This window comes from Empidonax traillii, unplaced genomic scaffold (genome assembly GCF_003031625.1).
Source record: "Empidonax traillii isolate 1590-97213 ecotype Southwest subspecies unplaced genomic scaffold, ASM303162v1 scaffold574:size890810, whole genome shotgun sequence".
Classification (NCBI taxonomy): Eukaryota; Metazoa; Chordata; class Aves; order Passeriformes; family Tyrannidae; genus Empidonax; species Empidonax traillii.
In genome coordinates this window covers 315,966-331,657 of record NW_020955767.1, presented here as the reverse complement: position 1 = coordinate 331,657, position 15,692 = coordinate 315,966, and the positions used below count along the sequence as shown (strand labels likewise).

The window sequence follows — 15,692 nt, the reverse complement described above, 5'->3', positions numbered from 1 at the left end:
TGTATTGAAACCCAGACCTACTACTTGTGTTCTCCAGTCTTTTGTTGACTTCTATATGATTTGGGATGGGTAAACTCTTTAGGAAATTAAACTGGTTGATAAAACTATAAACACCTTGTACTCCATGGCATATTCTGCTTCCGTGGTCAGACACTCACACACCACATCTGTCTATGCAGACACACTGGCAAACAACTCAGCGTGGCCTTGGCAGGCATTGGACACCTCAGTGAAAAATGTGATGGCATTACACATTGTTTTGTGCATCTTCCTATCATAAATACATCATAACTGGTACTTCCAGCTTGATACTGGACACTAAAAAATATTTTATGTAGCAAGCAAATAGCAGCATGTCCTTCTGAATGCACGGAGTTTTAACAAAGAACTCCAGATGAACCAAGCTGAGTATTTATTGAAGAAAACAGATCTACTTATAATGTATGTCACCTGCACAAGCTGTAAAAAAATCAGTGACCCTGTAAATTGTCAGAAAGTCCTTTATGGTAAGATTTTGATTTGAAAACAGCAGACTTCACAATCAACTGTACTGTCAATATTAGACTTCTCCTAAGAACAGCATTCTAAATGATAACTTACTTTTTCTTTCTTCTTTTTTGTAAGGCAGTTATAAAGTCCAGCTTCTCTAGTGTCCAGCTCTTCATCCAACAGTAAATCACAAGTGAGATTGACTATTTTGAGTTCTTCCTGTGAAATTATTGTAATAAAAATGTTTAACATTCCTGCTGCACAGAGGCAGAGATGAAAAATTAATATTTTTTGCAATACCTGGTAGATGACCATGTCTGATTTCACTTTCCTTTCAGAGAGTTTGCAGACAGTCTCATCAAAATTTCGTGTTGTTTCCTGGATGGAAGCTTCAAGTTTCTTCCATTCATTTTCCAGTGTCTGGGAAAGGGAAGGAAAAGAACAGCAATATTACATCTGGAGGAAAAAAAAAATCTCTGATATATCTATATTTATATCTACATATATATATATATGAGATGCTGGAAAATGCACAATATGGAACTGTATACTTCGGCCAAAAGGCTCCATAAATTATTTGTGTGGAAAGAGAGTGCCAGGCTACCAAGTTATGTAGTTCAAATACCACTTTGAAGAATAAATATAATTATATTATTTGTGTATGGCATCAGCAGCTCTGGGAATGCAACCTGAAAAACACATTTTAGGAATACAAATATTCCATTTGTGAAGGAAAGTTACCTTTTTCAGATACCCCAAATTTTGGCATATATTAATTGGTATAAGTGGAGATTGACTTATTCTGCTAAGGTAGGATTTATTTAATATGCCACACAATTTTTGATCTTCATTTGTTCTTCATTTATCCTATATATTAGTATTCATTTTTAGAACTTGCTCGTGAGAAAGATCAGAAGCTTTGCTCATGAGCACTCTGAACAAAACCACTCCTTCCCTCATTTTAATTTACTTGTTTGTACTCTTCTTTCTCTTCATTCAGTTCCTTGACTTTTCTCTCATATTCTCCAAATAGTCTCTTTTCTTCATCATTCCAAAGATCTTCAGGCTTGGATATAAAAGGAGGTGGAGGAATTTCCTGGAAGTATTAAAGAAAAATATACTTTAAAAGCAATATTAAGTGTATTAAGTGTATTAAGTGTATTAAGTGTCAGCACACTAACAAACTAGAGAATGCATCAAATTAAAAGAAAGGTATTTCTTAGTAAGGTACAAGCCTTAAGTCAAAGTAACATATATATTCTGTTGCTCTGGTCTGTTACTTGCACCAGTAGTTTTGCTGTATATATATTTTGTGCTGTTCTCATTGACTTGCTTACAGCTATCCACTACTCAATTTTGTAAAGTACAAGTATTTTGTACTCAAATATACTACTGTCCATACAACATATACCCCATTTTCTCTTTCAGAACCCCAAATCTAACTCCATGCTGACTTCTAAGTGGAGTCCTAATTTCCCAAAACAGAGCAGTTCCAGGGGGAGTGCTTGGGTCTGTCCTAGCCTTTTTCTGCCACACTTCTTCCCATCCTTCTCTTCCTCTACTACTGTACTACCTATATTTGCTGAGTTAAATGGAACACAGTGTTTTTCTGTAAGACCAAAGACATGGATAATAAACCCTTCCCCCAGGAATATAATTGTTGTAATGCTAATAGTAGATTATGTTCCTACAGTATTCCACTGTGATAGGGACAGGTGTTGATGGGTAAATCATATATAGGCAGTAGAAACTTGTGATCTCCTTTGAATCCAATGTACAGTCTCTTATGGAGGCTATCTAGTCATAATGCAATTCTACGATTCTCCTGCGCTCTTCTGTCACTTAGGCTGGAAATATTTGCTAGTTGAATTTCACATTACCATAAGAACCCACAAGCTACCAAACGACATGACAGAAACACATCTCACCATTTTCAGGATGTCTTCCTTTCTGACTTCCAGCACTCCACCCATCATGTCATCAAGAGCACGCAGTCTGTCATCGTCCTGGCAATGACCACAAAGAAACAGTTGCAGGTACAAAAAGAAGTGTAGTGATTGCAAGTTGTGGGGACAATCGTAGTGTTCACCTCTAGATCCCCCCTACGATTATTCAGTGTGTCACTAACAGATCACAGAGTCACAGAATCAACCAGGCTGGAAAAGACCTCTGAGATCAGCTGCTCAGTCAACAAACACATATCGAGCACAAGCTCTTGACTGAGCAGTACCATGAATCTGGAAATGTACCTAGTCCCCAGCCACCTGATATGATATTTTAAATTGCCACTAAGCCCATTCTTAAAACCTCTGAGCCTAACACTCGGTCTTTTCTTCCCCCAGCTGATCTATGTAGTTCTGATTGTAAATAATAACAAGAGGGAAAAGGCACACATCATCATTACCTGCCATTTCAAATTTATTTCCCCATACTACGTTACTGGAATATTCCAGTGTGGCATTAATTAAATAAGCCGAACTAGAGACAAGGGCCTGTTCAGTAAAAGGGCACTACTTTAATTACCGTAGCTGCAAGGCGTTTTTCCATTTCCAGCTTAGCCAGCATTTCTGCTTTCTCTTTCTCCTCTTGAGTCAAGAATTTCTCAGCTTTAATCTGAAGGAAGAAGATGAGGTTTGCATAAGGGTTCTTTTCTTCAAATTTGATCACATGTGGACTAAGAACATTTGGAAATATGGTGGTCCTGCTTTTGGCTGGGATAGAGTTAATTTATTTTCAAGTAGCTGGTAAAGTACATCCCTGGCATCAGTGTGTTGGTGGTGAGCAATTGTTTTTCACCTGCATCAGTTGTTTTTCCTGAGTTTCCTGTCTTTCTCTTTTTGTTATTTTCCTTTTAATTACATTTATTATGATAATTTAACTACATTTATTATTACAATTTTGATTACTATTATTTATTATATTATATTTTATTTAAATTAATAAACTGTTCTAATCTCAACCTATGAGTTTTCTCACTTTTACCCTTTCAATTCTCTCTCCCACCCTGGTGGGTTGGGAAGTGAGAAAGCAGCTGTGGCTGTGTGGTGCTTAGTTGCTGGCTGGAGTTAAACCACGAAAATGGTGCAATACTAATTCTTAATGCTTTTTGTATCTCTGGTCTATGATAATATTCCTCAAGATGAAAATTCTCCTTTTGAACAGATCCAAAAGCTATATTTAAATATCCTAAAAATACAAACTATAACATCCTTTTTGCTGATATTGTTTTTTATGCATGTCTTTTCTGACAGTGGAATAACACAGACTGGTGAGAGAGCAGAGAAAACTTGGAAAAGACTGACTGAAAGAGCAGATAAGATCAGTGGGATATATTGTATTAGAGATATGGTATTTCTTTATAAATTATCAATTGGATGTATAAGTAGAGCATAAAGCATGCTTTAGTACTTAGATACTTAGTTTCAAAATGCTGCTCAGAGAAAACACAGAAACCTTTATCTATGGAAGCAATTCCTGAAAGCCTGAATTGAATCTTTGGAACAGGGGTAATCTGTACCTAATTTATGGGCGTTTATAAACTTTTAACAGCAATAAATTAAGTTTGTATACATTTCATGTTGTTCATTTCAGATTGACTTACTAAGAGTTTTCTCCCCAGAAGAAAAAGGAAGGAAATGAGCCAAAAAGATGATCTTAAGTACACAGAGACATCTGTTTTAAGGGTTTTTCAGTACTGACACAATGTCTGGAAATGAGAGGAAGTAGAGAAGTGTAACTGAGTGGGTGAAGTAGAAAGATGCGTTTTTCAGACACCTCTGAATCTTGAACAGTGAGTGCTCGCTCTGGCATCTCATCATCTGTAAGAGTTGGCTCCCACACTTCCACTTGGAGGCCCAGTTGTTCCAAGATTTCTCGGATCCTCAGGTTTCTTTCTTTCACTCGTGCTATCTCCTGCTCCTTTTGTTGTGCAACTATGTCAAATTCCTTATTAAAAGCAGTTTTCACTTTGTAAATGATGTCCTGAAACATCAAAAAAGGAAGCAGCAGTACGGCACAGGTCACATCCATCCATGTTTATATACTATTCCATAAGCCAACAGAACCACAAATATTTGTATGTGTGACAGAGAGATAAACTGGTAAAGCCTTTTTGTGAAAGTCACAAGGGCAGAGCTCAGGCTTTGTCAAATGGAGTTGGGCAAATTATATTTTTTTTCCTAGAAATTTGTATTCATTTTCTTCTACATATTTGCCCTTTGACAAGGATTCTGAAAGAAACATACTGCTGGCAAAGCTAGATAAAGAAATAGGCTGCCCTCTATTTGCTGTTTTTTGCCCTCTTCAGCTGGAAAAAGAAGGTGGTTCAAGGAAAAAAAAACCTGTGACCTGTAAATCCAGAAATTGTAAATCCCAGGTGCAGGGATTCAGAGCAAAGGACATAATTTCCTGATGCAACCTGCAGTTTCAATATGCTTTCATGGAATTTTTCTGACATATGTAAGTAAAGTGTGCCCATTAAACAAACAAACATTGAAAACTGTTTTTTAAAAACACCTGAGACCCTATAATGATTTTAAAAAGTACGTATTCTTAGTGGATAAATTCTTCTTTTAGTATAAAAGAAAATTAGAACATTAGGAGAGAAAACCATGTGCCTCTCTTACTGTGTCAATTTACTAAAATGCACCATGAAAAGGATTTCAGTTCTATCATTAAATTTCATATTTTAAGATGCTTATCTGTTTGCAATTTGTATTACAATAAATACTTATGTCTGATGATTATTTCAATGATTTATAAAGTAATAATAAGTTAGGATATAGTCAGGCAGGATGGCAGATAAGGTACCATGTTGCTGCGAGGAAGAAGGCTGTGCTTAATGTCTTGACAACCATCTATCTCTCAGGAAGCTCAGTGCATTGGCCAAGAGCGCTGAAGATATATCTACACTTTGTTGTACAATATGAGTCTTTAAAGCCATACAGTGAAAAGATCTTGTTATATCCAACCTTACAGTGACAAGTGTTCCTCGTGTTTCTTTACCATCTACTTTAAACACTAGTGCACATTAGATTTTATGTATAACAATGGTTAACCATAGTGCTCTGATACCATTTACAGCCACAGAGAGCTCTGAGAAGGCAATGTCTTACATTAATTTAACGACTTGCAAGTCATCTTCCTAAGAAGCCTATTCCGTAGCATGTTTATGACTTAATAAACTGGCCAAGGTAAGAAAAGTAAGACAGTCTGATATTAATGAATAATAAATAACAGAAATATTAAGGACTCCAAATGAAAGGTTGGTAAGACTGTAGGGTAAGGAAATGGTATGAGGATCCAGCTGATCTTTCATTCAGCAACAAATAACAGGGAAAGAGGTAACAGAGAAAGAGATCATGTTGTCACAGGGCATGCTGAGATGTGCAAGCTATCTTTGGCTATGAAAACTCACACTGAAACACCAGTGGGCAAACACAGATACCCTCAAATTGGGTAACCAATTTCATAAAAATGTTGTTCTTCCAACCCTGAGATGGCAAATCCACATGGTGCTCTACTACACTATGTGCATTTGTCAGCTTTTGTCTCAATTACTCAGTGACCTGTGCAACTCACTGTTGTTTAGTGAACAAATCTAACCATGCCCAAAATCTAACAGTGGCTGTGACTGCTGTGAAAACAAACAGATACGCCAGTGTCACTGCAGTAAGAGAAAGTTCAGAAGATGTCACCTTCAATAATACTATCTGATTGACTCTCTGCTCCTTGGTGTGCAAGTCACGTTGGTGATATAGGATAGATGTGTCTCCACCATACTGAGAGCTCAGACTTCCAATCAGGCAGAAAGATTCACCATCATCAGCCACAGCTTTTGCTTCCTTCTCTCCTTCTTCCTCAGTCTCAGCCTCAGCTTCAAGATCTTCCTTCTGAACCTGCATTTCACAAACATGATCACTGTGTTACATGTTCCACTGGATCGTGTACAAATGTATGAAAAAATTCTAAGGGCTAATATATTCTTCCATTAAGTTCAGTGATCAAAATAATACAAGTTGAAATGATCATATTTGGAATATTGGGTCCATTTGTATGTTCTCCAGTACAACACATGGGCATACTGAAGCAAATCAAGTGAGAGGCCACTAATACAATTAAGGATTTGAGATATCTAACATGCAAGGACAGGCTGAGAGAACTGGAATTGTTTGGGATCAAGGAGGAGAAGGCTTGGGGGATTCTTTTTCCTGAAAGGATTGTCAAACAGCACGGGAACCCTTTTACTGGGAGAGTTGTCAAACACAGGAAGAGGTAGCCCATAGAGCTTAGGGAATCATTCATCCTTGCAGATATTCCAAACCTGGAACATGGACAGGACATGGCCTGAGTAAATTGCTTTGGGAGTGTTGGACTAGATAACTTCCAAAGGGCTTTTCTAACCTCAGCTATTCTATGATTATTTAGGACTAATACATTTCTTTCTGTGTAAACCCACAATGTTTCATCTTTATTTATATTTTAAAAATTTCTTGATATTTTCTACAGCAAGAAAATGGACCTTAGGAACATAACTAGATAAAGGACTGTTGAGATGTCATCTCAGAACATCCTGATCTGAAATGCTTTTATGCAGTACTTCAAAGAGGTTTGTACCTTAAGATCAGCTGTCTCACTATCCTTTAACCGGAGAACTTTCCCCAAAGTTTCCAGCTCTTCTTTACTACGTTCCTGCAGTGGATAATTCTTCACTTCACAATCCATATGGAAGCACTGTTCAAATTTAAAAACCGAAAACCCAAAGCAAAAAGTTCTTTAGAATGCCTCTATTAGTTTATTTGTTCAATACCTGAATGCTAAACAGTTACTAAGACCTCTTAAAATTAGGAATAAAACTGAGGATCAATTAATACAGACAACGAAGTAAAAATAGATTTTTTTTTTTCAAATTATCTATTGATATGGCCTCTTTAGTCACAGAATTAAACCATAACTAGATTTTTTGTAAAATGACTTGGTCTTTCCCCACTCTTGAGGTAATCCAGTATCATCAGATTGACTCATCTCCCTTTGTTTAAAATAGGAAAAATCAGGGTTAAATTTTGCCTTTATGTTCTGCGTAGCAGAAGTCACACTGACTGCACATAGAAAAATAGGATTTACCTCTCCTTTTAGCAATACTGTGTAAACATACTGTCTGAGATCAAGAAATTAAGAGTTGCTTATTTGCTTATCAGCACTCTTTTCTAACTTGGAAGGAAAAAATCCACCAGGCTCAGAGAAAATGAGCAGAATGAAAGATTTGCATGAGCCCCAGGAAGAAGCAAAGTTTTTCCCATACCATAAGCAAATCAGAAATATGTTACTTTGTCTCTGTACCTTAAGGAATAAATGCTGCAGAAAATGACTTAGAAAGCACAGGTTACCTTAACTGCACATCCTTTTACACACATAGCGTCCCAGCACTCGTATTTGATGAAATCCTGCAAATAGCAGTTGGCTAAATTCTCCATCTCAATCTCCTTCCTCGCCTTTAAAGATATAGAAAAGAAAATAACAAGATGTGGTTCAAAATAACAAGATATGGACAATTTGTGTGGAGTTATTGAAAGACAACCAACAGATGAAATGAATTACCACTATTTAATCATCCTAGACAATCACAGCTATCTTCTCCCAAAACTATAGTGCCTAGTACTGAAAGGCATAATTTTATATATGAACAAAAGCATTCTAGAACTTAACCAACGTGCCCAGTGTCAGATTTATAGTTTCTGGCATAGATCATATTCCAGTTTGCAATGTCTACATCAGCACTTTCACCTGCTTCAAAAAATGACTTTAAATACTTTTTTGTTTTCCTGCTTCTCAGCAGTGAACAGCAACTTTGAGACAATCCTCTGTTCTACAATCATTTTTCTCCTTTACACTGACAGTTTTAAAATGTTCCCCCATCCTATCATACCCTGGCCACTTCTTGTTCAGCCTCTGCTTGCAGTTTTTCCTGTTCTTCCATATCCAGGTTGAACTCCTGGTGCTCCAGTTTCTCAATGTCTGGCACCTGCTCATTCTCATGCATCATTTTCTGAATCTGTTTTTTTAAAAAATATGCATAAGAAGTAAAAAGTAATTTGAATGTGAATAGAAGAAATGCTATTTTTAACACTATAGAACTTGTTATCAGAGAAAATTATTTTAATTACTTTCCCTTTTAACTGCTTCATGGTAATTGGTAGAATGTGCTACCTGTACCTAGTGACAGACTGCACTATGTGAGTGTATTTAATCTTTAAGAAAGTTGATTTGAATGTTGTATGTGAAGCTGTGTATACTTCCTAAGAACCTGTAGTACACATTTCTTTGCTCTTTGATTTAAGAACTTCCTTAAGGTGTTATCACTTTATGAGATCATTATTTATCTCGTGCAGTTCAACAAAGGGCAATGCAAAATCCTGCAGGTGGGTAGGAGCAGTGCCATGCACCAGGACATGCTGGGTGCTGGGCAACTGAAAAACAACTTTGAAGAGAAGTAGCTGGGGCCCTGGTGGACCAAGGTGACCACAAGCCAGCAATGTGCCCTGGTGGCAAAGAAGTCTCACGGTATCCTGGGCTGTACTGAGTGTGTTGCTAAGCAGGATGAGGGAGGGGAGAGGCAGGGACACACTGGAGAGAGTCCAATGGGATATGGGACTGGAGAATGTCTCACGTGAGAAAAGGCTGAGAAAACTGGGACTGTTCAGCCTGAAAAAGGAGATGGCTTGGGGAGAATCTAATCAATGTATATAAATACCAAAGGGGAGGTGCTAAGAGGGTGGAGCCAGGCTCTTTTCAGTGGTGCCCAATGACAGGACCAGAGGCAATGGGCACAAATGGACACACAAGAGATTCTGCACAAACATCAGGAAACACTGTGAAGGTGACTAAATACTTGAATGGGTTGTTCAGAGGTCATGGAATCTCCATTCCTGGAGATAATCAAAATCTATCTGGACATGGTCCTCAGCAGACTGCTCTAGGTGACCCTCTGCCTTATCTTCTTGCAGATTGGAGGTTTTAAGGAAAGAAACAGAAGAAAGAGGAGAGGACAGCATTTTCTATCATGGCAAGTTGTTAGGTAGGCAGAAATTAACTTGCTGAGGGGACGGATTGCTCAAGGTATAAGGGTGGCACAAAATATTTGTTTGGAGCAAAGGAAGCTGAGAAGCAGACAGGCAGTTTCAGCCGACAGTCCCTGAAGAAGCACATCTCTCTATGACCTGTCTGCTCAGTGTCTATGACAAAAATTTAACTGAGAACTAGAGCAGGCAGCCACAAAGGAAAGTGTCCTTGTAAACAAAACTGGGAAGCTGAGCCATTAACCTTGCAAGAAACTCACAGTTTTACGCAGCTTTTTAATTCCCGTTTGCAGCTCTTCCTTCTGGTTAGCAAACCTCTGAGTCTCTTCTCTGATGACCTGAAATAGAACAAATGTGTTGATGAAAGACAAAAAGATACAAGAGAAAAAATACTGAAATAATCTAAAGGAACATTATTTGTACAGAAAGTAAAACTCCAAAGGTATTAATAACTGAAACAGACATAATCCCAAGTCAATAGGATGATTCTTAGGATTGCCACAAGAGAAAAAAAGATTGTACAACACACTGTAAACTGTACAGCAATAGAGCATAAAAGAAAGAAAATATTAAAGCAAGAAATAATTACAAATGCAGTGATTACAGACACACTGAACTGCATAAAGCCTATTGCCAGATTTTTTAATCCTTATATTTTTCATTTTTCTAAGCATTTTCAGTGGAATATTTAAAGGCACAAGTAAACTGACATCTGTTACTCATTCTGGAAGCTGTGATATTTTCTTTGCCGCTACAGTCTTAACAATTCATCTCTTAGTGAAAATTTCGGAATTAGTCTACACCTCTGGAATTTGTGTATCATTCTGACACTGGATGGACTGCACCCTCTAAAAGTTAAATGCAAGTCTCTTAGGTCATTAATGAGCAGTCTAAAACAACTTAGGACACATTGTCACCCTTTGCCTCTCATCACCTGCCCCTTGGCTGATACTAACAGTCATGTGGTACTTGTGTATTCACAGTCACCTACATTTGTCAAAAATCTGAGTAGACACCAAAGAATGAGTGCCAGCATCAAAGCAGAAACAGGAAAACATGTCTGAGAGAGCAATGGAGAAGACTTCACTTTCACTGGCAGTAATGTCTTAGATTGACTCATGCTGCTTGTGTCATAATTTGGAAAGTCATTCCTGAGATCACCCAGAAAGCAAAGATATTTTGCCTTTGTCCTATCACTGAACCTCAAAAGTTGCACAGACTGGCTCCTATCAGAAAGAATATCCTAGAATCTACAAATCCATGTTTCTGGGAAAAAATTTAATCTATACTAACATTAACATCATATTTTCTAAGCTCACAAAGTGCTAAATCACCTCTCTGTAGACTCATCACTGCATTCTTACTTATAAAAACTTTGGTTATATAACATATTCACCTCAACTGTAATCTGAAATAAACCTCAGGGGTTTTGCAGTTAATGTGTTACTGTTGAGTATTGATTTATTGCTGCTGCAGTATTTGTTATTCTGGCCCTTGAGAAGAAGTTTGGTTTCTGGTAATAATCTCTGCTACTTTTTGACATTTAGAATAAAAAAGTCTTTATAAGTTTCTAAAAATAGCCAATTTCTCAGGCTTTTTATTTTATCTTATTTTATTTTTTAAGTTTACTCCATCTGTAGAAGTGGTCTTTTGGTCTTTAGAGCTCCTGTTGTGCTGGGCCTCTTCTCTGATGTGTTTATAACCTTGACCTAGGATTTCTAAAAGTCTAGATCACAATACCTTAAAGAAAGGTCCAAATCTGATAAAAGCTTTAGAAACGAGATTCTTTTACAGCATACAATTTAGCACCTCAAATTGCTGATGACTCTTGAAAACTCCGGCTTTGATTAATACTTGTTCTGTGAAAGTACCTTCTGTATTTTCTGACCTATCCATGTCATGTCATTGGTATTTGTGACGTTTCCATCTTCTTCTGTCCCATCTACACCGGGAGATTTCAGTGATGCCTCCTGAAATTAAAGACAGAAGCACTGAGCTCAGGTACTTAATGAAAATGAGAGACAGAAATGAAATAAAAACTGGGCCCACATTACAAACACCAGCACCAGCACCAAATTAAAATGTTACATTTGTGTTCCCTAACCAGTCTCCAGATCCTTCAAACCCTTGCCATTATGCAAAGCCTTTGACTTAAATAGGCTGACTGTACTAATCTCTGTAATAGGGTTTTTTTTTTATTTAATTGTTTCAACAGAAAAATATACAGCTCATAACATGATGTGTCACAGTAACATCACACTGGGAACCACAGTAACTTCACATGAGGGGAAGCTGACTCTCACACTTTTCTGTGGCTGAGGAAACCAAGTGACATTGAAGATGTGAATGTCATGTTCATAATTATTTCATTTCTTTGATAGTACTCTTCAACAAATTACTACTTAAGCATATGCAGCCCATCCTCAGGGGTATTATTCCACTTTAACAAAAAGATCAGTGTTTGTTTCAAGGACAATTTTTATTATGTGCAATTTTATGATAATTATCAAACATTTTTTTCCCCATAAAAATAAACACCTTAAATTTCTCTTCTGCAAGCGATTTTGATGTGGATCCTGGGTCAAACTGCCATTCTGCCATAGATTTTAAAACAACATTTTCATCTGAAATAGACTTGTTCAGTGTATCAAGAAGAGATTGCCAGTAAAAAGTAGCTTCCTCAACTTCGGTTTTCTTTATCTTCCTAGAGAACAAAAAGGGAACTGATGTATTCTTTGTATATTATGGAGGACAAAATACTAAATATTCTTTATAACACAATTACTAAGTTGTTTAAAAATGCCTACTTAATATTTTTACATATGATTCACTATTGTTTGAGTTCTAGAATTGCACAATTAAATGAAGTCTCCACAGAAGTAAAAATTCTGAAAGATGGATTATCCAGATGAGAAATATTGCTCCAGTGGAGTCATCTTTAATCTATGCATCTACCTGAACATTTTTTATACCACAGAAAAAATGTGGTTTCAAGTGTTTCTTATTCCTGGTGTCTGCTAAGAGCTCCCTACAGCCACGGTTGAATTCCCATTAAAGCTGTGATATCTCCTTATCGCTGAGTTAAAATAGTATCTCAAGAGATTATATTGCTTATATTCCTTTCATCCCCAGAGAGCCCCTTCCAGATGGTTTGAGAGTGATAAGTGTCACTGTGGGTGAGACTTCTCAGAAGATATTCCTACATCTTGTGCTGCAACCGTGCCCAAAGTGAAAGGCTTTTCCTGAGCTAGGAAGACCAGATCACCTCTAAAGATGAGAGGAGTGATTTTATTTCTATCCAATTCTTCTTCTTACTTGGATACAAGAAAAAGGAAGTCTGGAACACAAATGGATGCAGAAATTTGTCTGTTAGGCTACAGGAATTGACACTGTCAACAGTGGTCTGCCTCTTTATACGTACTTCCATTTCAGACACACCAGAGCACCATCATTTGCATCATTAACAAGGATGAAATTGCCATCCATTGAAAATGTCACGGATCTGATTCCTCCTCCTTGATATGAGTGACAATGCTTTTGAGCAAGTATATCCTAGAAAAGTCATACAAGCAGTATCAGCAAATCAGTCTTTATAGTGGCATATGTCTGTAAATTAATTTTAATATTTAATTTTTAAAAATACCTTAATATTTCTTTATTTTTAAATAAAAGTCAGTCGAAAATGGCAATACAAAGTACATAAAGTAGTAGGATTTATAAGTTTAAAAGGTTTGATTACAGATGTGGCTAGTTTGTAGTATATTGATTTTGCAGGAAATAAAGAAGAGCAGCAAAATTATCTCCTTTAAGATTTGCTGAAGAAGAAAGTAAGTAGTTTCTTTGAACGTATACACATCCATTATAAAAACAATTGTCCTGTATAATGCCATGTCAGTTCATGTTCAACATATTTTTTTTTATATTCAAGTAAAGAAAAGTTTACAGTGAAGGAAAGTAATTTTTACATCTCTTTGTCTCTGTAAACCAAACAAAACCTGTGCCCAGACACCCACCTACCATAGTAGAAGTATTGTAGATAAATAAAACGCCGTCTTTTGCTGCTGCTGCCAGCCACTGGCTGTTGGGTGATACACAGAGGAAACCTGATCCAAACTGATTGCTAGGAATCCTCTGTTCTGATGAAAATACTGGTGGATCTTCCGACATATTCTGCCAAACAAACAAAATGTGAGCAGCAGTTCAAATGATGGAAATCTCTCTGCCATTTTGAGAAGACCAACAAGGGCTTTTGTGGATTACCACACACATTGCAATTTAAGCTGCTGTTGGATTGCTGAGCTCAGGAAGCAGTGCTATTGCCATGCTGCTGATTTGCTTCTCATTTCTTCAAAAGAGCCTGTATTCAGTATGTTTGGGCCTGGAGTTTCTTGGCTCAGAAAGGATGGGACATGTCAGGGAGGAATGCTGACCTTTGGAATTCACCTGAGCAGGTAATATTCTGCTATATTCACTTCATCTACATCCATTTGTTTGCTGGTATTTAACCACTACCCAAAACAAAGCAACTCTAGAGAATTACCTCTTCAGAGAGATGGTATTTACAGATGAAAGGTGCACAGGTACAGTAGCCATACACAATGTTATCCTTCAATTTGACTGCTGATCTCAAAGGGTAATCCAGCTCATACTGCTTGTTTTTAAGGACACTAGCATTAAACATTCCTTGGTCATTCACACACTTATCATTATCTAAAGGATTGAAAAAAGAAAGAGGGAGGAAGAAGCATCACTACCACTAATGCAGGTGCTTTGCCTATCACATCATTATGAAAATGATTCTCAGCAAGAAGTGAGCATGATGTGATTTTCAGGGAAGAGATTGGGAATTAAGATAGATTTAACACTAACTCTGTGTGTTGTGCTGATGAAGCACACTAAAGTAAAGCAGAGCAATAGCTCTAGCGGCTCTAAAGAAGTACTAGAAACAGTTTATCCACAGTGATGTGACAATTTTTATACACTAATTCACTCTGCATCTTGAGTACTACATCAGCAGCAGTAATTAGTTTGCATGCAGGTTCATGTCATTGTTGCCTTCATCTAGAACCATCACATTTAGGCATCTCTGCCATGAGGAACGAACAGCCTGGGTGGTATAGGTTAAAACACTGACATTCACATCTTCAAAAGGGCATTTTATTCTTTTTGATTCCTTAATTTGAACTTTAAAGGGGCACCTGAAATTAAGACTGATAAAACACCTGATATTAAGACTGAAATGAATACAAACATTGTAGATTTTCAGGAACTTTGAAAATTCAGCCCCATTTTATATGCCTAAAAATAGGCACCAGAAGAAGCCCAACATTAGTGAATACTTAAAGAAACTACTGTTGAAAACTACTTTTTGAAAAGTTTTTAAGCTGGAAGGCCTTTTAGAAATCAAACTTAAATAACCAGAAAATCTGACACTAGGCTTTTTGCCTTAGAAAAAGGCCTCATAGTTTTTATTTCAATTCTTACCTGTTGTGATTGCCGAAGAGAGACAAAAAATTTCCAGTCGTGCTCGTTGGACCTCTGCTACATTAAGAAGGACCATCACTTCAACTAAGTCATTCTTGAAGTCAGAAACTACAGAAAGATCAAGCACTTCATCTGCCAACACTGAAGCAGGTAAGGAACACCAATGGAAATTGTTACTGAGACATGGTAACATTATTTTTACTAAGATATCAAGTGAAACAAAATGAGATCATTGTTCTGAATAATCTCAGCCCAACCACCTCAGCCTGGTTTCAGGAAGTGCTGCATGCACACAACTACACTTGAGGCACTGACTGCTGTAATAGTGAAAAGAAAATTAATGCTGTTACATATATTACCTATATATCCCAGAACCTGGAATAATTTTGATGGCCGAGCATCTAGAATAAAGACATGTCCTTCTGTAGTTCTTGCAATGAGGAACTGGCCACTCTGATCATAACTAGGTAAAATACAAACCCAAATAGAAATCAGTTCAATGCAGTCAATAAAGAGTCAAGTAATTTTACTCCCATGACTTGCTAACTTCACTGAGAGCATAAACACGACTGAAGTCCGTAACTGTAAGCCAGTGAATAAAAAACAATGGTAACAAAAATCCACCATATAAGAAATTACCAGAAG

General features: G+C 37.1%; 1 protein-coding gene across 5 annotated transcripts in view; it reads right to left on the bottom strand.

Annotated features, from left to right (window-relative positions):
- The window catches only part of CFAP43 (cilia and flagella associated protein 43), a 41,020-nt gene that overhangs the window by 9,385 nt on the left and 15,943 nt on the right, over window positions 1-15,692 (bottom strand). For 3 of the 5 annotated variants that reach the window (XM_027898018.1, XM_027898019.1, XM_027898021.1), the window contains 18 exons: window positions 15,407-15,510; window positions 15,048-15,188; window positions 14,104-14,273; window positions 13,581-13,733; window positions 12,985-13,115; window positions 12,102-12,267; window positions 11,435-11,533; window positions 9,824-9,901; window positions 8,414-8,539; window positions 7,875-7,979; window positions 7,105-7,221; window positions 6,186-6,386; window positions 4,264-4,470; window positions 3,013-3,102; window positions 2,418-2,495; window positions 1,460-1,585; window positions 790-909; window positions 601-708 (listed from right to left, as the gene is read on the bottom strand). In XM_027898018.1, the coding sequence (XP_027753819.1) occupies window positions 601-708; window positions 790-909; window positions 1,460-1,585; window positions 2,418-2,495; window positions 3,013-3,102; window positions 4,264-4,470; window positions 6,186-6,386; window positions 7,105-7,221; window positions 7,875-7,979; window positions 8,414-8,539; window positions 9,824-9,901; window positions 11,435-11,533; window positions 12,102-12,267; window positions 12,985-13,115; window positions 13,581-13,733; window positions 14,104-14,273; window positions 15,048-15,188; window positions 15,407-15,510 (2,320 nt within the window). The remainder of the gene's footprint in view (window positions 1-600; window positions 709-789; window positions 910-1,459; window positions 1,586-2,417; window positions 2,496-3,012; window positions 3,103-4,263; window positions 4,471-6,185; window positions 6,387-7,104; window positions 7,222-7,874; window positions 7,980-8,413; window positions 8,540-9,823; window positions 9,902-11,434; window positions 11,534-12,101; window positions 12,268-12,984; window positions 13,116-13,580; window positions 13,734-14,103; window positions 14,274-15,047; window positions 15,189-15,406; window positions 15,511-15,692) is intronic. The other 2 variants (XM_027898020.1, XM_027898023.1) reach the window with 2 other exon arrangements.